Consider the following 25,437-nt stretch of genomic DNA (forward strand, 5'->3'; position numbering starts at 1 on the left):
TACTATTTTCCGTCCTTTTTCTTACCTTTATTATTATTCTTAGAATCCTATATATTCTTATCCTTATTACTAGCCTTATTATCCTACTTCTTACTATTATTAGAATTACTAGATAAGGACTTATTATCTTTTAAAGTAGAATTAGCTAAGTACGAAGCCTTAATACTAATCTTATAAGCCCTAATAGTATTCTTAGACTATATAAACTCTCGATAAATCTAATCTATCGAGCTATTAGAGATAATTATATTCTAGATAAAAGTACTATAATAAGAGTTCTCCGAGATTATAGAAAGAAAGAAGTAAAACTTATACTATTTATAAATACTACCTATAAATTCCTTTAGTTTATAGAGGGCTTCCTAGAAATATTATATAAAATCTTATATATTATTCCCTTAGTATCGAAGTTAAGTAAGCCTTTATTACTATATAAAAATAGTTTAATAAAAGATAATAAAGTAGTTTTTATCTAGAACGTCTATAATTTCTTAGGTATCTAAAATATATAAAACTAAAGATAGTAGAATAGATTTAAGGGTTAATCTAATATAAAGATAGATACTAGAATTCGTCCTATTCTAGATATTTTTCTCCTTATTATATTCCTATAGTATTAGAGTATTTAAGCGTTTAACTACTCTAATCTTTTCCTTTACTAAGTTACTAGGAACCTCCTCCGGTTTAAACTTAGAACTAAACGTAAGTATTTAACGAATTACCGTTTTAGAAGCGTTAAGGAGATCGGGAGCTATAGGTTTAGGAATAGACCCTTTAAGAAATAAAATATAACTAGAGTTAATAGTCCTAAGAGCCTTAAGAATATTAAATTTTTATACCGAGAAGTTACTCTTACCCTTAAGCTTAATAATAACTTTAGAAATATAGAACTCCTTTTCCTTATTAGAAGTAGCCTTAAGGAGATCTATATTATCGACTTAGCTAGGAGGCTTATTATTAATAATAAAAGAATAATTATATAACGGGGAAGGCGATATAATTAATAGAAAGAAGATAAAGTCGTTAACCTAGTAGAAAAACTTACTATTAATACGTAAAGACTATCGACTTAGTATAAAGGCTTATCGTCGAGAGTAAAAAATATCGACTTAGTAGGAGCTTATTATTAACGAGAAAGAGATACTAACTTAGCGAAAAGCTTATTATCAGTAGAAAAGAGGGGTTATCGACTTAGCGAAAAGCTTGTTATTAATAGAAAAAATTGCTAGTAGACGAACCTAGCAGAAGGGGTGCATACGGACCGTAAGATCACAAGATATACGAAGCAAGGTACTCATAACCTAATAGACAGGACCAGACTCTACGCTACAAAGAGAGAGAGAGAGACTGGAAATCCTATATTCGTCTACAGCAGAGAAGAAGGGAAGGAAACTATCTAGGAGAAGGAGCTTCTTATAGCACGGCGAGGAAGGAGGAGTCACCTGACTCCAAACAATTTAGTTAAACCGCTAGAATGCTGAGACTAAACTACGAAGCTATAGACTGAGGGAGACACCTGACAGACTCATGAGCGGTGTTAAGAGAGGCCCAAAGTTGGGCATATTGAGGTAACAAATTCGATTTATATGCCATGAAACCAACCCTTGAGCGCTATACGCTTTCGTAGAGCCTTTTACGCGCCTTGTAGACCCTGTTACGGTCCAAGCGGAAACTTATTACCCAGTGATGCCTCACCTTTTACGCCCAAAATCTAAGCGATTAGGCCCCAACATGCTAAGGAAGATACGAGGCCGTCAACTACATTGTGGCCTTCTGGTCCACTTACGTCGTTTTCGCTTGGGTTTTATAGCCCCGTAGGGGTTCTAGATTCGATCCAATAAGGTACGCTTGTGACCCGGCCTACTCCAAGTGTTCTGACAGGCACTAGAGACACATATAAATCAACCATCACCCGAATATAAGGGGTAACCTTCTCAGCTTACCGACAAGCATGGACCAACTCAGCGACTTCCTCGCCAAACACCCCGGCATCCATCATGCTAGTCCTTCATCCCCAGACTTTGAGAGTCTACGTGAGGGTTATGTGATTAATACCATAGTCCCAGCGATGATTATGCGACCCGGTTCAGCTGAAGATGTGGCTGGCCTCGTCCGGGTTCTGAAAGAAAACAACTTTCCATTCTCCGTTCGGGTAGGTGGTCATGACATGTTTGGTCGATCCCAGGTGCAGGATGCAGTGACTATTGACCTGCGGGAGATAGCCTACATCCATGTCAACCGTGACAACGGCACTGCTCGTCTCGGGGGTGGCGTGCTTTTTGTAGATCTACTCGAGGAGTTGGGTCGCCATGACTTGGTTGTGCCACACCCTCTGGTCTCCAGTGTTGGATTTGTCGGTTGGGCAACTCATGGGGGATACGGGCTCCTCACCCCGAAGTATGGCCTGGGAGCTGACCAAATCCTCCAAGCCAAAGTGGTCGATGCTCAGGGACTTGTTCGTGATGCAGACGAGGACATGTTGACCGCTATTCGCGGTGGTGGTGGAGTACTCGGTGTGATCGTCGAGGTTACCATTACGGTATACCCTCTCAGTCAGGTATGAAAGACCTCTGGCAAATACAGAATGGTTTGATGCCAATGACCCCTTTAGGTACTTGCCGGTATTCTAATGTACGATTCCCGCGACATATCGGCGACCATCAAACGATACAATGACGCCTATCGTCAACAAACAGAAGAAGGACTTCCTTCGGAACTCAATTTGTCTCAGTCTGTGATTAATGGTCCAACAGGCAAAGTGCTGGCAATCCTTTTTGTTTGGGCATCATCAGATGTCGACACTGGGCAGATGTGGCTGGCCAAAGTCAGCGAATGGTCTCCCGTGGCCACGAGTACTGTTTCCCTGACCACAATAGCTGCATTCCATCACACTCTCAAAGACATGCTTCCCACGAGGGTATATGGGAAGTCTTCTACCATCAGTCTGCAAGAACTCAATCCGCAGGTGGTGAGAGTTCTGGGCAAGTACGCACAAATGCTGCCCAGTAACACCCCTACTCTCATTGGAATGCATCAACTACGTGTTGGCACGCCGCAGCCCTCAGCGGACTCCGTTCTAGGCACCCGGATCCCGCATTTTGTGCTTGAGATACTGCCCATGGTCACAGATTCAAACAGGCTCGATGAAGCACTGGCGTGGGGGGTGGACTTTTACGAGGATATCATGAGAACAGATTCCGAGAACATCCTATCCTTCACCTTCCTTCCTCTCACCGAACCACACAAGGTCAACATGAAGGCAATATACGGTGCTAATTACGAGACCCTAAAACGCATCCAGCATGATTATGACCCGGAAAATATTTTCAAGCATGCGTTGGTGCGGTTGTGATCAGTCATCGTCATCTATTATTGGAATTTAGCACACGGGAAGGAAAGATCTATGCCTATCGGATTATGAAGAGCGTGTGTTCCGGTATATCTATCAAGATGCATATATATTGAATATAACCATTGCAAAATCAGAACAGAGAGGAGAAACTCCACCAACGCCCAAAACCGAGGAAACTCCATGGAAAGACACAGCATATTTACTGGTAGGTGACAGAAAATTCGCTGTCATTCAAGATATTGACATGAGCCTTCACTTCCCCATTCTGCTGGATGTCCAGGATGGCAGCGTGTTTGACGCCATATGATGCTCCATTGGCCTTGGCCTGAGCACCGGTGAAGTCGACCTTGCCAAAATTGACCAGGGGGACCATAGTATTCCCAGTGTTGAAGTCCTCAACGATCCACTCGGCATTCTGGCCGGCAAGGGTGGCAGAGGTCGAAGGCGCAGTCAGTGTTTTGGTCACACTTTTGCCGGTGGACTTGTTTTCGATGATGGCAACACCTTCGCTGGGCGAAAATGACTCGACCTTTGCGACGATCACATCACCCGCGGATAATTGCAGGTCAAAGTTCTCCGCACTCTTGGGGTACCACTCGTACCAAGCGTCATAGCTTTCTTGGCCATCCTGGATGTAGGCATCAATCCCAGTTTGCAAAATTGCCTTAGAATAAGTATCGCCATCAATACCAACCCAAGCAGATACAGCTTGCATATTGCCAGAGTCATCGGTGGCTGTCGGCTTGGGGACAGTGAAAGTTGCCGACACAGCGTTGTAGGTAGCACTGGGGGGAGGTTTCTCGCGCACCACGCCGGCCCAGTTTTTGCTATATTGAACATTGCCTCCTGGGAATCCTTCCTTGATCAGGACACCATTCTTTTTGGCGGGTATTGACTGTCGTGATAGAGCGCCACGGGATTGTAGACGCTCAACCAGACCGCTGCCAGGGGCTGCGAGAGAGCTACCTGCCAGCATGGCGGTGGCTAAGATCATGGTGGTCGTGATCTTCATATTGGCGGTTATGTGCGTAGACTTGGGCTGACGATAGAGCAATATAGACCAGAAGTGACAGAGTTGGAAAGTGATATACACTGATTAAGAAGACTGCTCATGGTACTTATATCAGCCCTGTATCGCATTTGGGTTGCATGCGGCACTTTCCATCCCCAACCCGCATGGGGAAACGGAGCTCGTGGCATAGTAGGTAGGCTATGCTCCGTAGGTGAGACGTAATTGAGGATCCGCCGGAGTGGAGAGATGAAATTAGAAGAAATCAGGTTTACTGGGGCCATCTGGGGAGCACGGAGAGTCATGCGTATTGCCTTGCGATTGGAGACGTGTTGATCTTGTCCCTTTCTTGCCGAATGCCAATCGAGGATGAAGGCTAAAGCTGCATTTCCGCTATCGTCACAGGGCGAGATCTAAATCAAATGAGCACTCGGCCAAGCTTGCGTGGCTTGATGGCAGACGCATTCCTAAGGACAAAAATATCTTAGGCTCGACGGATCTGATGTACATCGGCGACGCCAGGTCCCGTATCCCGGGAACCACGAGATCCTCCCAATATAGATATCATACATCGCAATATCTCCGAGCTATGAGTATTGTTTCAATATTCAGATGTTTGGTGGTTGAGGATATTTCAGATTTGTTGGTTTCACGGTGGTACATTCGCGTAGTTAACGCGGGCAAGATGACCATCTCGACCGATGCATCAAAAGAACCGAGCACTGTTTTGTTCGGGGCCAGTGAGCTCCAATACAAAATGACACACCCACAAACCTCGGATGAGTAAATCATCATGAAACAGGACAAGATATGGAAGCGTGCAGCTCGCCCTGTGCTCTGGGGGATGCGGCTAGCGTGCATACCAGCCAAGCGCCGTGCACGCGTCCACATTCCTCAGTCCGGTATTGGTTTGGGACTCCAATGGGCTTCCGAGAACAGGGCATTTCATGCGTAATGGTCGTTTGACTTGGAATTCACTGCCCTCGTGTATTGGCAAGCACAGCAACCTGCCCAGCTATTGTGCGCTGATCTGCGGCAACTGAGCATATGCACGATCTGGTCAGCCAGAGCCGTCTTGCATCTGCTGGAAGTGGATATAGGAGTCAGCGGATAAAGAGAAGGCAATAATTCAGATTCAGCGATGCTAAGACCAGTCAGTCCTGTTCGCTGGTTCAAGACAATCATGTTATCAACTCATTTCCGAAAGGCTTTGCGTCAATTTTGTCTTGAGCATGCCATACATTTAATCTTCGCACGCGATTCTCTCCACGAGTTCTTTTGGAAAAGTTCACAGGACACACGAGTCTTGGTTTCATTCAAAGCTATAGATAAGAGGTATCTAAACGGATGCTATAGGGATGTTCCAGATCTTCAATGGATGTTTGCCACCTCGGGCGAACCGTTGGACAAAAATCTAGTACTCACTGGCTTGGGAGATGAATCTCCATTTCGATATAAGCACTTCTTCGGCACAGCCTCGACCATGGTAGGGGCGGATTGCAATTTGACATCCGTGCTAGGCAGGTTGGGTGGGGATTGGAAGGATTAGCAAGGTATGTAGAAGGTATAGAGAGAGAAGAAAAAGTTATGTTATTATCAATACACATCGGGGCACCGGAGATGGGCGAGAAAATAGTAAGACAATGTGCCGCCGGGAGGGGGAATCGAAAATATTAGACAATAAAAGGTCGTAACGCCGTGGATGTGACAGTAGATAGATCAAAGCTCTGGGTGTTCGAGCGCACTCTTAGACGGAGGCCGGAAGTTGCCGGACGTGATTTCCTTGAAAGCAAGATCGAACCGGGCGCCCATCATCCAGGCAGCGAAGATCATAACACCGGCAACGATGACGACGATAATGCCCATGAGAGCCATCATGAAATAGACATCACTCTTGTTCTCGGCGTCTTCCTTCTTTTTCTGCAATTCGGCCGCGGTGAGCTCGCCAGAGACCTTGCGGTTTGCAGCCTCGGCTGATTGCGTTGGGAAGATGGTCTCAATGAACTTTTCAATTTGTCCGCAGACAATGCTGATCTTCAAGAAATTAGGATCCTTCGGGGTGTTCTTCTTGTGGATTCTCCGAGTGTACACTCGGAAACTATCGCACAGAACAGACAAGTTCTGGGTCGACTTGTGCATGAGGTCACACGCATCTCCCTTGGTGATCTTGATGTTGCGCTTGAAAATATCGGGGTTGCGGAAACATAATTCCATTGTGGCGATGGCCATCGACTGCGGGATTGCACAGAAATTGAAAACACTCTGCTCACGTAGACCGGCCAGGTAGAATAGACACTCCTCGGCGTGCTCAAGGGCGTTGAGAACCATCTCCGAACTGCAGTTGAGAGCCGCCTCGAGGTGCTCTGGCTTGAAGAGGTCCTCAAAGTTATCCACATGCTTGGACCAGATCTCCTGGGGCCAAAAGCGTCGGTTATCATCGAAATCCTCGCGAATGTCACGAATGATGTTGGTCTTTTGAAGGAAGAGACCCATCGACTTGTGTAACTTGGGTCGCTTCAGCAGGGCTGGGTTTCCGAACTGGGCCTCGACAAAGAGACGGGTGAGACCCTCACCCACCAATCCAGCAACGTAGTAGCAGTAGAGGTCGTATTCCTCCTTAGTCTTCACACTGGCGTCGTCGTTCTCTGCCTTCACGGCATAGTCAGCCATGCCATTGCCCATCTTTTCGGTGATATCCTTGATGATGGCCTGGTATTCGGGCTTCATGTTCATGAACTCGGTGATGACGTGGTTGAACTGAACCAGCAGCTCGCGGTCTTTCTCCTCCGGTCGGTTTCCGGTGAAAGTCCAGCCATCTTGTGTCAGAATATCCTGGAAGCCACGGAGAAGAGGCTCCTTGGTAGCCAGGGGAATGGAAGTGTCATCCTCGATGGTATCCAGCCCACGAAGGACCAAGTAGAAGATGCAGATGGGGATCAGCAGTTCGGGATGCAGTTCCTTGATAACGGCACTGAAACTGCGGCTGGTCTTGTCCAAGAACTTGAAGCAAATCTTTTGATTCTCGGTCTCGTTCTTCTCGTTGCGTTCATGGGGCGGGTTGTGCCAGACTTTCCTATGTGGCATGGATGATTAACTTCTCACTCTGGAGGCTAGTTCTGCGCATTTCACAACATACCATTGAACAATTGCCCTTAATTGCATAGGGTGGAAGGAGTAGTAGAGAGCATTGCCGATGAGACCCATGATGGGCGGGCAAGATGCGCGTAAGCTGGATGCTCGGGACAATGACAAGGCTATAGCCCAATGTGAAGTGTTCAAGACAAGGCCGAAAGATGACCTAAGATTGAAGCGATTGAAGCCCAGAATCAAGTAAATAACAGAACCTGGGGGAACGGGCGAAATGGGAAAAGGGGAAAAGGCCACAGATTAAAAGCAAAGTTAAATGCCACGTGACCCGTAGCAAACCATGCATACAACCCCACATGATATCAGCGCCAACTTCCGAAAAATATCTGGAGGTTCTGCCTAAACAACACGAGTCCGATCTCTTATTTCTTTGGATCTTGATATTGTTGCACCTCTGTCTTCCATCGACCCTTCTGCTCTCAAGTTAGGCACGGTTACTAAGATGGTTGCTGATACCGCCTACTACGATGCCCTCGGTGTGCCGCCTACCGCCACCGAGCTGGAGATCAAGAAGGCATACCGAAAGCTGGCTATCGTCACTCACCCGGGTATGAAATCCTGTGGAGCTTTGTAACCTCGGCACTATTTTTAATTCGCTATCGCAGACAAGAATCCCGGCGACGAAACTGCACACGAACGCTTCCAAGCGGTATGCTTGCGAAACCCCAGGAATGAGGCGTTGGACATTGCACGGGGCTGATTTCTTGCTCATACAGATCGGCGAAGCCTACCAAGTTCTGAGCAACGAAGATCTCCGAAAGCGCTATGACAAGTTTGGCAAGGAGGAGTCTGTACCTGGTGGCGGTTTTGGTTGGTCTATCACATGCATGCTCATGTCCAACGCAAGGTTTCTGATTAGCTGTACACAGAGGATCCGTCCGAATTCTTTAGCATGATCTTTGGTGGCGAGGCATTCGTCGATCTTATTGGCGAAATTTCACTTATGAAGGACCTGACCGCGACTATGGACATCACCATGCAGGAAATGGAAGAGGAGGAACTGGCCCAATCCGCGGAAGAAAAACTCAACATCCATGACGAGGAAGTGAAAGCTGCCGGTGGTGATGCAGCTACTCCTTCCGATGGCCAAGACCCCACGACCGGCGCTGCACCTGCCACAGCTGCTGCCCCCTCCGAGAAGCCCGCCTCTGGTCGGAGCTCTGGCACCAGTACTCCTCGGCGCAACTTCGGCCAGCAAGCCCTAATGGACAAGTCCGAGGAAGAAGCTCGCATGGAGGCAGCCGGTCTGTCTCAGGAGGAGAAGGAACTGCGCAAGAAGGAAAAGAAGAAGGGTCTGTCCAGGGAGCAACAGGAACGACTTACTGCCTTTGAGGATGAACGCAGAAAGGCCCGCGAAGAACGGGTCAATACTCTGGCAAACAAGCTGATCGATCGTTTGAGCGTTTGGACTGAGACCGACAAGGGCAAGGATGTCTCCCATGCTTTTGAGGAGAAGATTCGACTGGAGGTCGAGAACCTGAAAATGGAGTCCTTCGGTTTGGAAATTCTTCACGCTGTCGGTCAAACCTACGTTCAAAAGGGTACTTCATTCCTCAAGTCACAGAAGTTCCTTGGTATCTCTGGCTTCTTCTCTCGCTTGAAGGACAAGGGCACCCTCGCTAAGGAAACATGGACCACCATTTCCACAGCCATTGATGCTCAGATGACCATGGAGGAGATGGCCAAAATGGAGGAGCGCGGTGGTGAAGACTGGACTGATGAGAAGAAGGCTGAGTACGAGAAGCGGGTTACGGGCAAAATTCTTGCTGCGGCCTGGCGTGGCAGCAAATTCGAGATTCAAAGTGTGCTGCGCGATGTCTGTGATCAAATTCTAAGCGACAAGCGTACCCGACTCGAGAAGCGCGTTGAGCGTGCGCACGCCCTGGTCATTGCCGGCAACATTTATGCGAAGGTATCTACAGTTTTTTCAAATATGTCACCCATCATGCTTACCATTCTCTAGGCGGCACGCGACCCTGAAGAAGAAGGCGATTATATGGCCTTTGAGCAGCTCATGGCTGAGGCCATGAGCAAGAAGGGCAAGGATGAGAAGGACAAGAAGAAGAAAAAGTCCAAGCACGACCACGAGGATACTCACAGCAGAAAGCAGCCCGTGGAAGAAACCACTGTTTAGTGCCTCTTCATCGATCAATTCTTTTCTTTTCTTTTTCGTTCGAGTACCGTCTTAGTACGTGGTCTTTCTTGATAGCCGGCTCATTATATCCTGGACATACATTTTGGGGTTTTTCTCTACCTTTTTACCCTTCCTTGGACTTCACAATTCTCCTTTCTACGGTGGCTGTATGGTTGTATGTTGCAAAGTGCGCACAGTTTGTTTGAGCGATAGAGTGGCCTGTTAACCTCCCGCATGCCCTTTGATTGATTGCAATAGTACGGCAGCAGCTAGGTTCGGGTTGTATGGACATAGATGCTCTGCTTAATCAATCACATAAAAACATATATTGTCGTCACATATTAGTACGGTGGGTGGTATCGATATTCAAAACACAGAAATTCAAAACACACAGAAGATGCAGGCCTTTTCTGCTCATCACAACCATCCCTGCCGCATGGTTAGGCCATGACCTGACAACCACGGAGTGGAAGCTTGGACGCAGGCGCCACCAACTCAACAGGGCTGATCTTGTGCAGGTCTGTGTGACGCTGGCACAAAATATCGTCACCTAGCTCGGCACTGCAGAGGGCTGGAGGGTCGCAAAGGCTAAGGGTTTGGCTGTTCAGCTACTGAGATTTTAGCATCACTCTACAACAACTGTGCGTGCATTATGGAATTCATACTCATTGGCTCACCGTGAGAAGCCCCAGCATTCGCAGCGACTGCTTTCTCCTTCCTGACCGACTGGTATCCAGGCCAGTCAGACACCAGAATACCGCACATGGCAAGAATAGTGAAGACAAGCAGGGCAACAAAAAGTAGCCTACCCAGGCACAGATTAGTTTCCTGTATTACATATCGACCGAAGAATATCCGAGGAACCTACCAAAGAAGTACGGCAAAGGCAATTATGGCACTAAAGTAAGGGTTGATGCTTGTGACACCAGTAAGAATGTTGGCGATGTCAGCGAAGCAGGCCAGCCAGAATACCATGGTGACAAAGTAAATGGCCACGAAGGTAGCAGCAAGGACAGTGTTGAGCTTTGCAGTCATGAAGCCCTTGCGGCTATAGTACCACGGCACTAAGAGGGCGGCAATCGTCACAAGGACAGTCCAACACGAAGAGAAGACAAGGAATATGATGATACCCGGGGGCTTCACTTGAAAGTCCGTGTACGAATAGCCCGAATATGCACTCCAGGTTGCGACTTCTTGCGTGCCGGAATATGCAGAAGTGACATAGGCTGACAGACCCAGCTCGATAAGGGCAAAGGCTAACGATGTGCCCCAAAGGGCATATAGAACAATATTGAGCGCCAGCATGATGGTCTTAGTATGGCAAGTCTGGGAGAGTCTGCAAGCCTAAGAGTATCAACTGCGAAGGAAAAAGAAAAGAAAAATGCGAGAGAACCTCCAGGGGCAGAATCCCTTGCACTTTATCTCTTCCACGTGCAGCTGGTGAAGCTCGTAAATTGAAAACATAGACGATTCATTTTGTTTGGAGCCCTGCGCCACCAGAAAGTGTGAACTCCAATTGTTCGTGTCCGATACGAGCAGCCACATCGACATGGCGCTCAAGTTGACCTAAATTGGTATAAGGTAAGCGAAGGAGGTGTTTCTGGCGCATGTTTTCAGTGCCAGTGTTTGACTAGGGGGTGAAAAGGTATAACAAGGTATGAAAGAGGGCTGCAAAGTGTTGTTGTGGTCTGCATATGCCAAGATGTGACAAGTCAGGGTGCTCGTTTAGGGTTGGCCAGCCTTTGGAGTCTTTCTTTGATGCCTATCACCAGGGTTATACGAGAATCCTGAATTTTGCTGCTGATTTTCAACTGTCCATCCGAGGGGATCGGCGTACCTATTCGCCGGTGTCGTATTTTCGACCCTTATGGCCGTAGTATGGTGATTGTATTGATCGACACTGCCAATATCTAAGTGGAGATGACATGTGCCTCGTTGATATCCCGTCGATCGCGAAATCCTCCGAGGTCTCCGATATACTGACCTTTGGGCCTGACGGGGTAAGTGGCTCAAAGGACTTGGGCGTCCTTCACAGGGACAGGCATTTCCCCACATGGGGTGGCTGCTGAGATCCCGAGACCATAGTTGAGTACCATGATCATCTCACGTTGGGCTCTGTACGATACAGCGTCATAACGATCCTGAGATGACATCGGTGATAACGGGGAAATGAAATGGGATTCCACCGACGGAAGAGACCAACCGCCTTTTCCCCCGCAGGTGATACGCCTTCTATAGCACGGTGACTCCCTCAACTTGTTTCAGCGACTCAATCCCGTGCCAACAGAGCTTCCATATGGTGGTTCTTTGCACTTCTACTATGACCTTACTGGCCATGGTGGGTGGCGCCGCTGCAATGACCTCAAGCTCTTCGCCTGCGGCCGGTCCCACCGGTCTTTCATACCCATCTGGCTTTGATACGAAGACAAGTTAGGCAAATCTCAGCCCCTACGTTGATGTATTAAGCTTCAATCTCTCAGAGAGGTTGCCGTCAGAGTGCGAACTATCGCAAGTGCATGTGCTTCACCGACATGCGCCGCGGTATCCGACACAGTGGCCCCTCGATCGGAAACGCATGGAGAATTTCGCGCAGAAATTGGTCAATTATAGCAAAAGGCGCAAACGAGAAGATGGCTTTTGATGCTCTGGCTTTCTTGAATGTGTATAATAACAGCACCTCGCGCCCGAAGCCGACTTTCCACACAACCTCCTAACCCCGAACATGAGAAAGTGCTCGCTAGTGGCTAAGTGGTTTCTTTGGAAACAGGACAGCAAACAGCTCAGAGTTGGGGTACAATCTGACTACTATCCCCGAGATTGAAGATTTTAACAACACTTTGTCGTCGACTGATTCCTGACCCAATGGCCTGGAGCCGGGCGACGACGCTGCCCGGGTACGGAGTATTCGCCTCGTCTTTTGCTAAGAATGCCCAAAAGCCTTTGCTGCGTATCTTCGCGGTGATTTGACCCTGAATACCCTCGACATCCTTGTCCTATTCAATATGTGCCCCTACGAGTATGCGACTCTGCGCCAATCCCCTTTCTGTGCATTATTCACAGTGATAGCAGCATCAGCTAAACCTACGACGGCAACACCAATATTTTCCCAATCGACCAGCCACTGTATATGGACATATCCCACGACGAACAGCATTGTGTGTGTTCTAGCTGCTCTAGGGTTAGATTATTTGAAGACCTACAGGTGCAAAAATAAAAGAATCCAGATCTATCACCCAAGTCCGATACCAACGACTACATCCGGTTTGTGCTGAACAATGCACCTGTGCCTCTGGATGGTCAACAGGTGTGCGATGGCTCGCTGAATGGGTTCTGCAGGGTCGATACACTCCTCAGGGCAATTCTCAGTCTCAGCAAAAAGAACTATGTATCAAGAGGCTTGCGTTGGTGACTATAACATCACTACGCAGGTTGGCAATGGGCAGCCAAGAAAGCCTGGATCGGCGGACGCTCGGGATCTGAAAGCACATTTTCTCAGAGACTCTGTTGGGGATGCTTCCATCACTGGTACTCACATTACATTGTCTCATAAATGGGCCTCAGTAAAATGGACCAACTCCGTGTACTATCAGGCGATTGACGCCCACGTATAACTAGCTAGGTACGTGGAAAGAGGACAGCTTCGACGTAGATACTAAGCGACAAGTACAAGCGAGAGAAGTAGTCAACGTATATGCGCAGATCAATGAAATGCGAAAGGATGGGGAAACGATCTGGTAGTCTAAGAAGCTGCTCATGGCCTCGCCTGGACTGTAGGCACATGTACGGAGTAGATTGGAGAGACTTGGCATGTCATCTGGGACTATGTATATGCACAACCCACCAGCTCTCTTCAAAGATATCGTATGATGTCGGTTCTGTCTCCTCCGGCCGAGAGACCGAGTCTGATGTCGATCGTGCTGGTCGATGAATTTCTGATTGGAGCCCGACTTGTCCAAGACACCGGAAGAGGGGCCTGCAGCATCGAATGATTCGGAAATTGCAAACCTTGGCCACATGTTAGATGTCGCCTCCTCGATCGTTCAGTGTACTATCCTCCTATATCTGAGGGGTGTGGAGGATGTACTCTCGTATGCAGCAAAGTGTGCACTCACCCCCGCGCTGGATGATCACCTCCTCGGTCCGCACCTGTTGACATGCTCGTCATTCCCATTCACTGTGAGCATTGGGGATATATGCAGATAGCTGTGCAAGCCTCTAGATCCGTTTAGATATACAGAATTATATAAAAGATAGGACTGGTAGGGGATTTCCAAAATATATTTCCTCATACTCGCAACAACAAACCGAATAGCGATAGAGATGACTTCGCTTCTCACGCCCCACAATATAAGGGATGCTCCGCTATTTCATGCTTTAGTAGAAGCCTCACTATATCAGCGGATACTATGGGTACTGCTAGGGTTGGCGACATATCTCGCCCTGGTATCCTCCCTGCGTTTCCAGCGACGCCAGGCACTCCACCGGAAGTATAGCTACTATGCAACCAGACAATCCATGCAGAGCATGACCGATCAAGATGCCTGGGCCATCCAAAAGTCCATCATGCAGGCTGAGTTTCCATTTATCGTCATCAAGTCGCTGCAGTTTGCCCTGTTCCGAGTATGGATTACGACAAACCAGTTCGAATATCTTGTGCTGAAGCTGATCGAGGTAGACATACGGCATCCCAACCATATCCACCTTACTTTTGAAGACCTCTCAGTTCTCTGACTCGGCAACTTCATTCAAACGATACGCCGACACCGGGACCCTGATCGGCGAGTTCATGGCGTTCGATCCACGCTCCGAGCGAGCGCAAACCGCAATCGCCCGAACCAAATTCCTGCATAAAGGCTATCGAGCCAGTGGCAAGATCCTCGAAGCTGACATGCTATATACACTAAGCCTGTTTGCTCTTGAGCCAATCCGGTTTGTTAAACAATTCGAGTGGCGCGAGATGACCCAGATGGAACGATGCGCCGTCGGCACGTACTGGAAGAGCCTTGGCGATGCGCTAGGGATCAGCTATGAAACACTGCCCTCTGGCAAAATTGGCTTCCAAGACGGCTTGCAATGGTTGGAGGAAATCGGGGCGTGGAGTGATCGGTATGAAATCCAATACATGAAGCCACACCCTCGTAACGGGGAGATCGCGGCCAAGACAATCGATGTGCTGGTGTACAATCTCCCGGGCTTCATGAAGCCACTGGGGGAATATTTTGTGTCGTATATGATGGGGGATCGTCTACGAGCAGCAATGATGTGATACCATTCCACCTGTCAACATCCATGCAGCAACTAACGACTTTTGCCATCTAGGATGGAACAGCCGCCAGCCTTGTTCCGCGGCTTATTCGCCTTCAGCTTCAAGTCGCGCCGATTGTACCTGCGATATCTTGCTCTTCCACGTCCGAACTTCATGCGCCTGGATGTATTCAGCGAGAAACCAAATGCGTATGGCCGTAACTGGCTGCTGATATATGAGGGAGCCCCGTTCTATGTGCAGCCCACAATTTGGAACCGCTGGGGGCCTGTGGCGTGGTTCAAGTGGGCGTTAGGACAGCCTTTGCCCGGTGATGATGGTGACAAGTATTACCCAAAGGGCTATCATACCCATGATCTGGGACCAAAGTATTTCGAAGGAAAGGGATGGAAAGAAGTGGAGCTTATGAAGGAGACTCTTCGACAGCAGCGGATGGGCCAGTGTCCATTTCCGTGAAGTGGAAATGCCAATATGGACCCTTCTGGATAATCTCCGTCCGTATTCCAGACTGTGAAATCACGAGGTTTGGCCTTTAATTTCTAGAAGAGTCAATAAGTTATGAGATAACGAAGAACGAAATGTGAAAGCCAACATAAACCAGAAATCTATCATTACCAAGCGTTTAGGTCAACATATACCCATCCAGACAACAAAATATGTAAACACAGACAATAATTGCACATCGGGTATCTTTCAAAATAGCCAGGGAAAAGGGTTTGCGATGATTTGATCAGGGGTCTATCATTCCGAGGTTGACCATCCTGTCTGGTGTATATTGCGAACGCAAACCAAAAAAACGGCAAAGAAGAAAAAGAGTCCAGGATTCCATGGTACAAGTCGCTAAGCTCAAAAGAGTGAAAGAATAGCCTGTATCAAGCGAAGAAATAGAAGGCATCAAAAAGGGGTATTGTGCAGATAGTATGAGCAATGGAAGAAAATGGATCGCCCCACCGGGAGACGAGGGCCAGACAAAAAATGACAAAGGTCATGTAGTGAGATCGGGGGACAGAAAGGGTTCAGTATAGATTCCAAGAGATGGCGATTCGACAAATGATACTTCGGGAGAGGAGGGTTGCACGGGAGAAAGGAGGGCATTGTATTCGGTCGAAGGGCTCAAAAGACCACGACGACTCTCGCCAATTTCGCCTAGTTCTTCGGGTGCTAGCACTCGGCCTCCTAGCTCAATGTCCTGGACATGGACGCTATACTCAAGGGCTCTTTGTCCTTCCCTGATGAGTTCTTCGGTCCAGCCTAGACACCGTTTGAGACTCTGGTTCATCTTCTGGCTGTCCCCCAGTACCTCTTGATGTCGCGCCAGGTCCAGCATAACACGTTTCTCATCATTGACGAGGTGTTTGGCGTCATGCTCGGCTAGCGAACCTGGACTCATGATACTCTCATCCACAATTGAATCCTCATCGCTGACGTCGGACGTGTCTTCACGTGACCGGGTGGACAACTCGCTTTCGCCTTCACCCTGTTCACTGGTGGTTGATAGTGCCACTCCAGAGAATGAACGGCCGGATGGTGCCATGGATATCCGCCCCGAGCGGCTCAACCGCCGGAAACGCCGGAGCTCCGCTTTCTGCTGCCGCATCTCGCGTTCCAGCGTGCGGTTTATGGCGAGCAGTGAAGAGTTACTGATTTCCAAATCCATGATTTTGCGTTCGGTGCGCGCATTGAGAGCTGCCTCGCTCGGGGCGTCGGACTTCCCGGGACTGAGCGGCGCAGGAGGGTATGTATCGGTTGAGATGCTGGAGCCATTGCTGAAGATGCGAGGACGAAGGGTGGGAATGTGCTCTGACATCATGGGTGCCATCCCATCATCATAATCGCTCCCGGACAAAATGACCGGGCTTGCCCCTAGGCCATCGTATGAGTGGATTCTATAGCGGGACGAGTCAACACTCGAGGACTTCGTATGTCGGATCGGTGGAGAGAATGGTTTCTCGCCAATTGTACTGGATGGTGGTGAGCTAAGACGCGGAAGTATCTCCAATCCATTATCGGTGTTCGAGACAAAGGGGAGTCTCGCATCTTCCGGGGTAGGTAAAGGGGCGGCTGAAAGCATGGGAGAACTCAAGCGCGAGGCCGGAGAAGGCGTTGGTTTACTGGCAGGCGGGGGGCGGGGAAGACCTCCCGATCGACGTTTGGCAGAAGTGGACGTGGCACCGGACTGTTCTCCTAGAGTCTTTAGCTCTTGATCTCCATTCGCATAAATGAAGCTCGAGGCCGGGGACGTCTTCCCCAAAGGTCTCGGCCGAGGTGGATCTGGCGGCTCCAAAGGATGTGCTGATCGCGCATCGGATGCATGGAAGAACAGAGGAGTTCCCGATGTAACCTCTGAGACAGAACTAGGACGCGATATGGATTGGCTCTCCAGGACGGACTTGGCTTTCAAGCTTCGGGATTGTTCCGGCTTGACCCCGCGAGCCGGGCTGCGGTCTCGACGCCCGTAGCCGAGTGTTGACTGCGAGTATGGAGTATGCGGAGAGGGGGCAGGAGGTGTATTGGTCGGAGAGTATACAGCGCCATCTCGCCGGGTGGTTCTGGGACCAGACCGTGGAGTGACATTGGCGCTTAGAAAGGTCGGAACGGCGGGGGGTCGTCTTTGGAGGGGGTGGAATAGGGGTGGTCAGGTTGTGCTAGGCGGCGGGCAGGATATCCAGAGCCTGGATTTGCGAGCTTTGGGGTCAAAGGAGCCTTGTTGCTCCGGTGAAAAGCAGCGCTGAGGGTGGGTGTGAACGGTTTGGCGAGATTGCCATTGTTTTGTTTATCGTAGGTCATAGTTGCGGGGGGTGCAAGTTATGGCATTGCAAGGTCCCACAGGACATGGACATGACGGCACCGGCCACGAATAATCACCTGTGGAGTTTTGCTTTTCAACAGGGATTTTATGGCCTGACAGGAGGGAAATGCGAGAAAGTCGAGGAGAAACCCGAGTGACGAAAACATTGCCACCCGATTGGGTTTAGGGCGCCGCTTCACCGCAACGTGGAATTCCTTACTTCAACGATCAAGGGACTCCAGGTATTGAGCTGCACGAGATCATTCCTAGCGGATGCGAGTTGTATTACTGCTTGGCTTTCGTTCTACACCAGTGCCCAACGCATTGCCAGTATGGACATCCTTCATCCAACTCGCCCCTTGGGTGTCCCGGCTCTCTCCCGAATCTGGCGGCTGTCAAGTGGAGACTTGAAACACGGTGAGCCTGCAATAAACCAATAATTGCTGCACTCCGCACGAGCATCGAGCTTGTAAATAGCAGAAACCCGGTGGTCTCCTGTTGGCGTCATGGTACTTGCCTGGAACCAGCGGGTTTCATCAGTGGAACTGGGCTTCTGGACTTTTTCAAAGGTCAAGCTGGGTCGTCGAAGATCTCTAGAAGGAATATCACTGAAAAAAGAGCCGCTTTTGTTTTGGGTCCGTTTCAGAAACGCCAGGCTGGGATGGTGTTTTCCTTTTTCTGGTACTATGGGGTATCAAGGATGTTGTTTCTGAGGTGTCCTGCACCACTTCCCGGATTGTTTGCTTAGAGAGACAGAAGTCCACATGGACATTGAATGTTCGGTCGTCGGCAGGCTGTGGCCGTGTGCATATGGGACAATCCCACATAGGAGGTTCTGAAACTACCTCTGGAGCCGCGGAGGCCGCTGGCTTGCGAACCACAGAAGACTCGAGTGTTTCTTGACTCAACTGCTCTAAATCGTTCATTTCGTCTTGGACTTCTTGGCGGGCCGCGGCCTCAAAAGCCTCCTCCGCACAAATCTCGTGATCGGCATTTCCACCCGAAGCCGTTGTAGGAGTGGATTGAGAGGTAGGCTCAGGCGCGGGTTTAAGTTGGTTCGCTACGCCGAAAAAATTGATGCCGACTTTCTGGGTGCTAACCAGATTCGAGCAACGCAGCCCAAGAAGCCGTAGCTTCATGTTTGGAATATCCTTCTCGAGCTTTACAAGCATTGGTAAAGCAAAGGAGTACAAGTCCTTTGCTAGACAGACAGCTCGGGATGGAACTGTCTGGCGACTTAACACTTCGAAGGTATGTAGTTTAACTTTTAGGGCAAGAGTGCGGCCTTTGAACTGGGTCCGAGCTAGGTCCTTTTCAAGTTCCTGCGACGCCCACCAGAGTTTTGCTCGAAGTTCCTCTTTGTCTCCAATTTCATGAAACGTAGTCTCCGTACTCACGCTTTTGCGTTCATGCGTCTCAATGGGCTCGATCTTCGTGCGTCCAAGCCCAAGATAGCACTGTGCCAGGAACTGGAAAGCTTTCTCGCCAAAGAGCTTGGTCAACAAAGCACGATGTGGGTAAATATCACCACACGTCTTCACGCCTATTGATTCTAACTCCCGCTCGAATACCCGGCCAACCCCATTGACTTTGCGGACCGGGAGGTCACGCATGAATTCCATGATAGCCTGGCGATCATTGGGGACTTGAAACTGCCCATTCGGCTTGTTGAGATTTGAGGAAATCTTTGCGATTTTTGCATTGGCAGCAATTCCGGCGGAAACGGAAACCTTGGTTGTTTCCAATATCTCCGCACGCATCCGCTGCACAGCTTGCTCGGGCTCTAACTGATTTTCGTCGCAATATGCTGTGATGTTCAAATAGGCTTCATCAATACTCGCACTCTCGAAGAGAGGGTCGTATTCAGCCATGATAGCCCTGATTTCCTTGGCCTTGGCGGTGTATTTTTCGTAGTTCTGCGGTATGAGCACGAGTTGTGGGCAGAGCCTTTTCGCGACGAACGAAGCCATGCCACTCCTCACTCCAAACTTCCTCGCCAGGTAGTTGCAGGTTGTCAAAACGCCCTTGCCCACCGCCATAGGCACTGTCTTTAACTCAGGTCGATCCAGTTCCTCGACGGCGGCGAAGAATGCGTCACAGTCCACATGGATGACATGTTGAGAGAGATCCCGGCTCAGTTCAAGCTCAGCAAGGTATTCATCTGCACGTCGTAGTTCATGACTCAGGTCTAATCGTTCCAACCGTGCCTTTTCTTTTAAGATTCGCTCGATCTTGAGCGTTAGATTCCGATCTCGATCTTGTTCACGATTAAAGAACTTAGAGCCCTTTGACGCGTTGTAGATAATTTCCGATACCTAGGAACTCAATCTTAGCTATAATCCCATACATCGTATAAATGCAATAACCACAAGCACACCTTTTGTTGATCAACTGAGTCCTGGCCCGCTTTTGTCAGAGATGGACCGAGTAACTGGTACTTCAGAGTCCCAGAATCCTCATCAGAAGCCGGCTGAGGCCGTGGACTACCAGGCTTCTCGCCCGATGACTCCATGTTTTCAACGTTCCATCGATGGCCGATGAATGACGAGGCGAGGCCGCGGAATCAATTTGACGCGGAGTCACGTGGATACGCGTTTCAATTTGCGCGCTGATGCCTAAGCTGGTCTTCACATACAACATAAGGCTATCGGAACACATCCCCGGCATGCGGGCTCGTCGTCATGTGGATTCTTGATTCGACTGGTGACTTTCTGGAAGGTGAGATACTTGGATTTGATATTGTTTCGTTGCTAACATATCATAGGGAAGCGCGTATGGCTGCGCCCCGGAAAGAAGTATCTATTCGGTCGGTTCCATAGAGATGGAGGTATGGTCCTTTCATTATCGGAGGTTAGGCAATTAGGCTCATTTCTGACTCCTAGTGCGCCATGCTGTGAACCACAACTCGATATCCCGCAAGCATATGACCATTGAAATCTCGCCGGTCAACCCGAGAGATGGAGTACAGTTAGCCCCGCGGTGATAAGTGTTCTTTGACTGATTGAAGACAGTTATCACCACGAGCGCGATCCAATATCACAATAACCGACCTAGAATCGAAGAAAGGAACAATTGTCGACGGAACAAAAGTTCAAGGAGAACACACGTTAGAGAAGAGCGATGAGCACATCATCCAGCTGGCCAAATACCAGCATGCGCTCCGGTGCGTATCCCCACCTTATCGTGACTGAAACTCCGGTTGATTATATTGTTAGGATCAAATGGGAACCAGTGGTACTGAGCCTATCGACCTCCTCCAAGGAGGTACGAGGTGAGGATCCTCTGGCCCATGTTCGCTCGCGTCTCGAGGATCTCGATATCAAAACTGTGATGGATTACATCGTCGACCAAACCACACACGTGGTACAGCGCAAACGCAATACCGCCAAGGGTCTTCAAGCCCTCGTAAATGGGAAATACATAGTAAATGACTCGTATATCGATGCACTCGTCTATGCGGCTACCCCCAGCGATCTTGAGAATATCGAGTCACTCTCTCCTCTTGAAATCGACTTCGAATCAGCATGGCCCAATCCAAATGACCATCTACCTCCCCCGGGAAAGAACCTACCCAACGTCCTGGCGCTGCCTTCGCTCCAAATCCGGCACGCCTCAACGTGTTCGAAGGATATACGTTTGTTTTCGGTGATCCAGCCCAATTTGAAAATTTACAGGGTCCCATCAACAATGGCCAAGGAAAGGCGATTTTCTACGAGGTTGAAGACGGGATCACAACCGCTGCAGACATCGTGCGCTTCATGAAGAAAGCAGCGGGGCGACAAGGCATGGGCAGCGAGCGGCAGGGCCCTGGTGGTGTTGTTCTGGTTCGTTTCCGGTCAAAAGGCGAGTTTGAGCCATGGTCGATTGAAATCAGCAATGAAGTTGCCCTGATGATGGACCAGCGCGTGATAGAACAGCGAGAATTTCTTGATGCTATCCTGGGGAACGATGCATCACCTCTCTGTCGCGCCTTGCCCACAGATGAAAATTCTAGTCAGGTTTCTGCATCTACACCAGCGACAGAAACTGCGCAAATGAGCAAACGAGAAGATCCTGCTGCGTCCGCATCAGTATTGGCCGTTGATTCAGAGCCTAGCCAGCCTTCGAGAGTCCGAGCCAAAACTCCCCGTGTACGTGCCTATGTCAGCAAAATGAAGACGTTCGATGATGGGTTCGACATGGAATCAGTCCCAATGTATACACCGGAAGATGAGGCCAGCGCCAATATCGACTCCACTCAGACCCTGAATAATGATACCCAGCCGGTCTCCCAGCCGTCGCAGCCCCTGAGCACAGCGAAGGAAGAGCCCGACGACGATGCGGTGTCAGACCTGCTCCCTGGCGCCCGTGCAATGAAGCGCCGTCGTGCAGAGATGACCCACCGTCACCCACAGAGTATAGCCATAGCCCCGGCCTCCGAGTCCCCGAAACGGAAGCGACCCAAACTCGACGTGCTCGAAGCCGCACGCAGGCATCGGGAAGATGAAGAGCTTCAACGCAAGGCCGAAGAAGATTCGCATCCCGCCGACATGGGCGATGTGGATGTGGAGCAGCTGAAAAATCTGGTCATTGTAGAAGAAATGGAGATTCCCGTCCGAAATGCACCAGCGCGCATGGATGAAAGCTCGGACCGATGGGACGAGCGATGGAATGGGCGCAAAAACTTCAAGAAATTCCGACGAAAGGGTGAGCCGCGGAGCCGAGCTCGTGTCCAAACGGTGATTGTTCCTCTTGAGGAAGTCACACGCAAAGACTATGGGATCGGTGATCACTATTGGAGCAGCAATGCCCCCGAGACGAACTCTGGAGTCTCACATCAAGATCCTGGCTCCGCGCAGGACACACAGGCTACCCGCGACGAATGCGATGAAGTTGCTCCCTCGCGGTCCGAGCTGTCCGCTCCTGCACGTACCTCTCCTGAACCCACTCTAGACTCAACACCGGCTCGGCGCCCGAAGAGGGCTCGCGAGGAGCGTGATTCAGACAGTGACGACGGCCTTCGTTTCCGCTTCCGGCGCAAGCGGTAGCTTGCTTCAATTTTTCTGTATTGCAATGATTTTGTCCTCTTCTGCATTGATACCCTCCATATTCCACATCCATGCCTTCGACCTCCATACCTATGAGAACAAATATCATGATGTCCTGCCCAACCCCCAGTAGCTCTTGTATCTGTAGCAATCTTCTCCTAATTGGCGAGCAGGACATACGCAAGGTCAACTTTACATGGCTGCTCTATATGCAGTCCATCCAACTGATCCACTGCATCGGCACTGTCACGACGCACGTATGTGATCTAGTTTTCAAATAAAATATGCCAATCAGCACCTTGCTGCTTCTTTCTACTATTACCGCTGCCAGTTCGTCCTTGGTTTTGGTCCAAAATTGCGATCTCTGCGCGATATCAAGTACGCTCTCCGGCGACCATCGTAAAGTTCGTGTTGCGCAGCGTCTCCACTCTCTACATCATTCAACACCCACCACATCGTCGGCTTTTGCGTTGATTGCATCTACTTCTTTGATAGTTTGCTTCATTTGATTTCTCCGGCCTGTTTCTGTCTCTACCTATCCCCTTTCTTTCATCTTTTCTTTCGCCATCATAATCTCATCTTTTCCCAATCTTCTGGCTCCGAACTAAGCGCTGCCCAACAGCCCAATCGGTAATGAGAAAGGTCTCCCTGTCAATACCTGTCTCTATTCACGTGGAGGACGTGAGCCAGATTCCCCGTTTGTAGGATCTGCGGCCGATTCCGACCCGATGCGGGTTTGACACCGGGAAATCACACGATCTGTGAGTATGCACGGCCGGGCGTAACCTGTTTGCTTGATACTGACGTGACAGACTCTTTATATCACCAATCCTGACCTGGAGAGTACTCGCATCAATGGCAAACTCATCCGATCATCTCCCATCCTCATTCTCCACCATGATCTCCGCCATTCCCCCTTCCCGGTCAGTGTCCGCCAATTCATTGGCCACTCTGCCCACTGCCCCCCTGCAAGCCCGGGGAAATCAGCCCGCAGCACGAGTGCAAAATTCCCGTGTCGGGATGTTTGTGAGGACCGCACCTCCATTCCCGCGGGCCAATCTGATCCCCCCGCAGCTCCCCCCGCATCTACTATTCCTGTGCCAGGCAGAGCTGAACTCCAGTTTGTGAGTCTCCCAGCGGAAGTTCATGAGGTTGTTCTTGACTATATCTTTGGCAAGAGAGCCGCAACAAATCCTGGCAAGTTTCCCGCTCAGAACTGGAGCAAGGCGCTCCGTCATCCCCGGCGGAAGGCCCTCTCAAACCTAGCCTTGGTCTGCCGGTTGTGGACTGACCTCGTTCGGAGTAGAATTTACCGGCACAGTGAGTTGAAACTGATCATCAAACTGAGTTGAATCTGATCTGTTTGCTAACTGAATTCTTACTTAGTCAAGGTCAAGGGCACGTGGGAGGAGTTGGCGGGCTGTGTCGAGTGGTTCAATAATCACCGGCATTTGATACCTCTGGTCCGTCACGTTGAGATATGGATCCCTGTCTGGGGCGACCGCGCGGTTCACCTTCCTCCCGGCGTGGACGCGGAGCGAAATCCAGTTCTAGCAGCTGCATCACTTCTTGCTCCGAATCTGGGCCACGGCATTCAGTACCATCGGGCCAATAAGAATGCTACCTTGGAAGATATCTTTGAGGTTCTTCGGCGATCTTTCTCCGCTGCCCGAGTTCTCACGCTGGAAGGTGGCCACTGTAAGAACTCACCTATGGTCCGGCATTTCCGCCCTGATCTCCTCTCCGATCCCATCTGGTCCTCTCGCCGAAGCCTACCTGCTCTTGAAAATATCCAGACTCTTGTTATGCGTGGCTCCTGGAATCTGATACGAGATTTTGAATCCTGGCGAAATATAGTGCAGGCACTGCCAGCCCTGAGAGAATGGCATTGTGCTTACGCCTCACCCCATTTAGGTGCGTACTTCAGCATGATGCACGTTCTGATGCAGCCCTTGTCGCCGATTCAACACTTCAATCTTAGCTTGGATGGGTATCACAACAGCAATGATCGCTTCCTTCGCGAACTCTATATGATCTCAGGCAACTTCTTATTAGTCTGTAGAATCGTTGCAGAGGCAGCTCCACTATTGGAGTCATTTTCCTTCACTGGTCGAGTGTGCTGGTATTTCTTTGAAGCGATGAAGCAACAGGCAGCCAGGCTTGGCTCTCAATGTCGTCTCAGATCACTGGATATTGTTGTCAAGGGGTGCTGTCGCAAGCCAGAAACCAGACCAAATGGAACACAGGCAGGTCCGGAGTTATCAGGGATCAATCACATGGATTTTGTCCTAGCCTTTGAAGCCTTGATAATTAAGGCAATTGAGTGTCTGGCCGTGCTGCCTACTTTGAAAGACGTGCGAATTCGCTATGTCGACCTCGAGTCCACCTGCCCGGCTCTCAATCCTTACTTCCAGCTCATCAACAACGAGTGCACTGGTCTCTGGAGCCCTGAGATACTGGAGGCTCTACGCAATAGCCGACCATCTGCAAGTTTTGTTGAACTTGAGGATGGCCTTACTGTACAATGTGATGAGAACCAACAGATTGTCGGTGCTGTGATGCCTCGTGTTCGTCCTCGCAGCATCCAGGTATGCATGTACACCCTCATTGCCACCGGCGTGAACCCTTAGGCTGCTCATGCCGGGTTGTCGAGGATTGCTTCTTTTTTCACCGTGAGCGTTTCGTCCTGTTTTCAGTATTTTCCGTCGTTTAGCCTG

General features: G+C 49.6%; 12 protein-coding genes across 12 annotated transcripts; 7 read left to right on the forward strand and 5 right to left on the reverse strand.

The window, feature by feature from the left end:
• Positions 1 to 1,951: 1,951 nt before the first annotated feature.
• Positions 1,952 to 3,352, forward strand: N7457_003781 (FAD-dependent oxidoreductase; the record flags this gene model as incomplete). The annotated part of the gene is made up of 2 exons (XM_057174826.1): positions 1,952 to 2,557; positions 2,612 to 3,352. The coding sequence occupies 2 exons, from the start codon at positions 1,952 to 1,954 to the stop codon at positions 3,350 to 3,352; spliced, it is 1,347 nt and encodes a 448-aa protein (XP_057031873.1).
• A 199-nt stretch (positions 3,353 to 3,551) lies between these two features.
• Positions 3,552 to 4,364, reverse strand: N7457_003782 (A4/G1 family peptidase; the record flags this gene model as incomplete). The annotated part of the gene is made up of 1 exon (XM_057174827.1): positions 3,552 to 4,364. The coding sequence occupies one exon, from the start codon at positions 4,362 to 4,364 to the stop codon at positions 3,552 to 3,554; it is 813 nt and encodes a 270-aa protein (XP_057031874.1).
• A 1,716-nt stretch (positions 4,365 to 6,080) lies between these two features.
• Positions 6,081 to 7,565, reverse strand: erg9 (bifunctional farnesyl-diphosphate farnesyltransferase/squalene synthase; the record flags this gene model as incomplete). The annotated part of the gene is made up of 2 exons (XM_057174828.1): positions 6,081 to 7,434; positions 7,498 to 7,565. The coding sequence occupies 2 exons, from the start codon at positions 7,563 to 7,565 to the stop codon at positions 6,081 to 6,083; spliced, it is 1,422 nt and encodes a 473-aa protein (XP_057031875.1).
• Positions 7,566 to 7,950: 385 nt separating this feature from the next.
• On the forward strand, positions 7,951 to 9,642 carry N7457_003784 (DnaJ domain protein; the record flags this gene model as incomplete). The annotated part of the gene is made up of 5 exons (XM_057174829.1): positions 7,951 to 8,056; positions 8,114 to 8,157; positions 8,225 to 8,318; positions 8,378 to 9,420; positions 9,472 to 9,642. The coding sequence occupies 5 exons, from the start codon at positions 7,951 to 7,953 to the stop codon at positions 9,640 to 9,642; spliced, it is 1,458 nt and encodes a 485-aa protein (XP_057031876.1).
• A 588-nt stretch (positions 9,643 to 10,230) lies between these two features.
• N7457_003785 (uncharacterized protein) lies at positions 10,231 to 10,947 on the reverse strand (the record flags this gene model as incomplete). Its single annotated transcript, XM_057174830.1, has 3 exons — positions 10,231 to 10,250; positions 10,308 to 10,447; positions 10,511 to 10,947. The coding sequence occupies 3 exons, from the start codon at positions 10,945 to 10,947 to the stop codon at positions 10,231 to 10,233; spliced, it is 597 nt and encodes a 198-aa protein (XP_057031877.1).
• A 1,015-nt stretch (positions 10,948 to 11,962) lies between these two features.
• Positions 11,963 to 12,356, forward strand: N7457_003786 (uncharacterized protein; the record flags this gene model as incomplete). The annotated part of the gene is made up of 2 exons (XM_057174831.1): positions 11,963 to 12,071; positions 12,127 to 12,356. 2 exons carry the CDS (start codon positions 11,963 to 11,965, stop codon positions 12,354 to 12,356), a joined length of 339 nt encoding a protein of 112 aa, XP_057031878.1.
• A 1,810-nt stretch (positions 12,357 to 14,166) lies between these two features.
• N7457_003787 (uncharacterized protein) lies at positions 14,167 to 15,361 on the forward strand (the record flags this gene model as incomplete). The annotated part of the gene is made up of 3 exons (XM_057174832.1): positions 14,167 to 14,262; positions 14,318 to 14,904; positions 14,962 to 15,361. 3 exons carry the CDS (start codon positions 14,167 to 14,169, stop codon positions 15,359 to 15,361), a joined length of 1,083 nt encoding a protein of 360 aa, XP_057031879.1.
• A 529-nt stretch (positions 15,362 to 15,890) lies between these two features.
• N7457_003788 (uncharacterized protein) lies at positions 15,891 to 17,692 on the reverse strand (the record flags this gene model as incomplete). Its single annotated transcript, XM_057174833.1, is given in 2 exon segments — positions 15,891 to 17,484; positions 17,502 to 17,692. The coding sequence occupies 2 exon segments, from the start codon at positions 17,690 to 17,692 to the stop codon at positions 15,891 to 15,893; spliced, it is 1,785 nt and encodes a 594-aa protein (XP_057031880.1).
• Positions 17,693 to 18,298: 606 nt separating this feature from the next.
• Positions 18,299 to 20,205, reverse strand: N7457_003789 (Y-family DNA polymerase; the record flags this gene model as incomplete). Its single annotated transcript, XM_057174834.1, has 2 exons — positions 18,299 to 20,008; positions 20,071 to 20,205. The coding sequence occupies 2 exons, from the start codon at positions 20,203 to 20,205 to the stop codon at positions 18,299 to 18,301; spliced, it is 1,845 nt and encodes a 614-aa protein (XP_057031881.1).
• A 169-nt stretch (positions 20,206 to 20,374) lies between these two features.
• N7457_003790 (DNA damage response protein RcaA) lies at positions 20,375 to 22,720 on the forward strand (the record flags this gene model as incomplete). The annotated part of the gene is made up of 6 exons (XM_057174835.1): positions 20,375 to 20,411; positions 20,458 to 20,520; positions 20,576 to 20,655; positions 20,705 to 20,856; positions 20,909 to 21,338; positions 21,368 to 22,720. 6 exons carry the CDS (start codon positions 20,375 to 20,377, stop codon positions 22,718 to 22,720), a joined length of 2,115 nt encoding a protein of 704 aa, XP_057031882.1.
• A 110-nt stretch (positions 22,721 to 22,830) lies between these two features.
• Positions 22,831 to 23,123, forward strand: N7457_003791 (uncharacterized protein; the record flags this gene model as incomplete). Its single annotated transcript, XM_057174836.1, has 2 exons — positions 22,831 to 22,977; positions 23,016 to 23,123. 2 exons carry the CDS (start codon positions 22,831 to 22,833, stop codon positions 23,121 to 23,123), a joined length of 255 nt encoding a protein of 84 aa, XP_057031883.1.
• Positions 23,124 to 23,448: 325 nt separating this feature from the next.
• Positions 23,449 to 25,350, forward strand: N7457_003792 (uncharacterized protein; the record flags this gene model as incomplete). The annotated part of the gene is made up of 3 exons (XM_057174837.1): positions 23,449 to 23,454; positions 23,533 to 24,040; positions 24,107 to 25,350. 3 exons carry the CDS (start codon positions 23,449 to 23,451, stop codon positions 25,348 to 25,350), a joined length of 1,758 nt encoding a protein of 585 aa, XP_057031884.1.
• Between the last annotated feature and the right edge of the window lie 87 nt (positions 25,351 to 25,437).

This window comes from Penicillium paradoxum, assembly GCF_028828445.1.
Source record: "Penicillium paradoxum strain IBT 22861 chromosome Unknown utg000004l_segment0_segment0, whole genome shotgun sequence".
In the NCBI taxonomy this organism is placed as follows: Eukaryota; Fungi; Ascomycota; class Eurotiomycetes; order Eurotiales; family Aspergillaceae; genus Penicillium; species Penicillium paradoxum.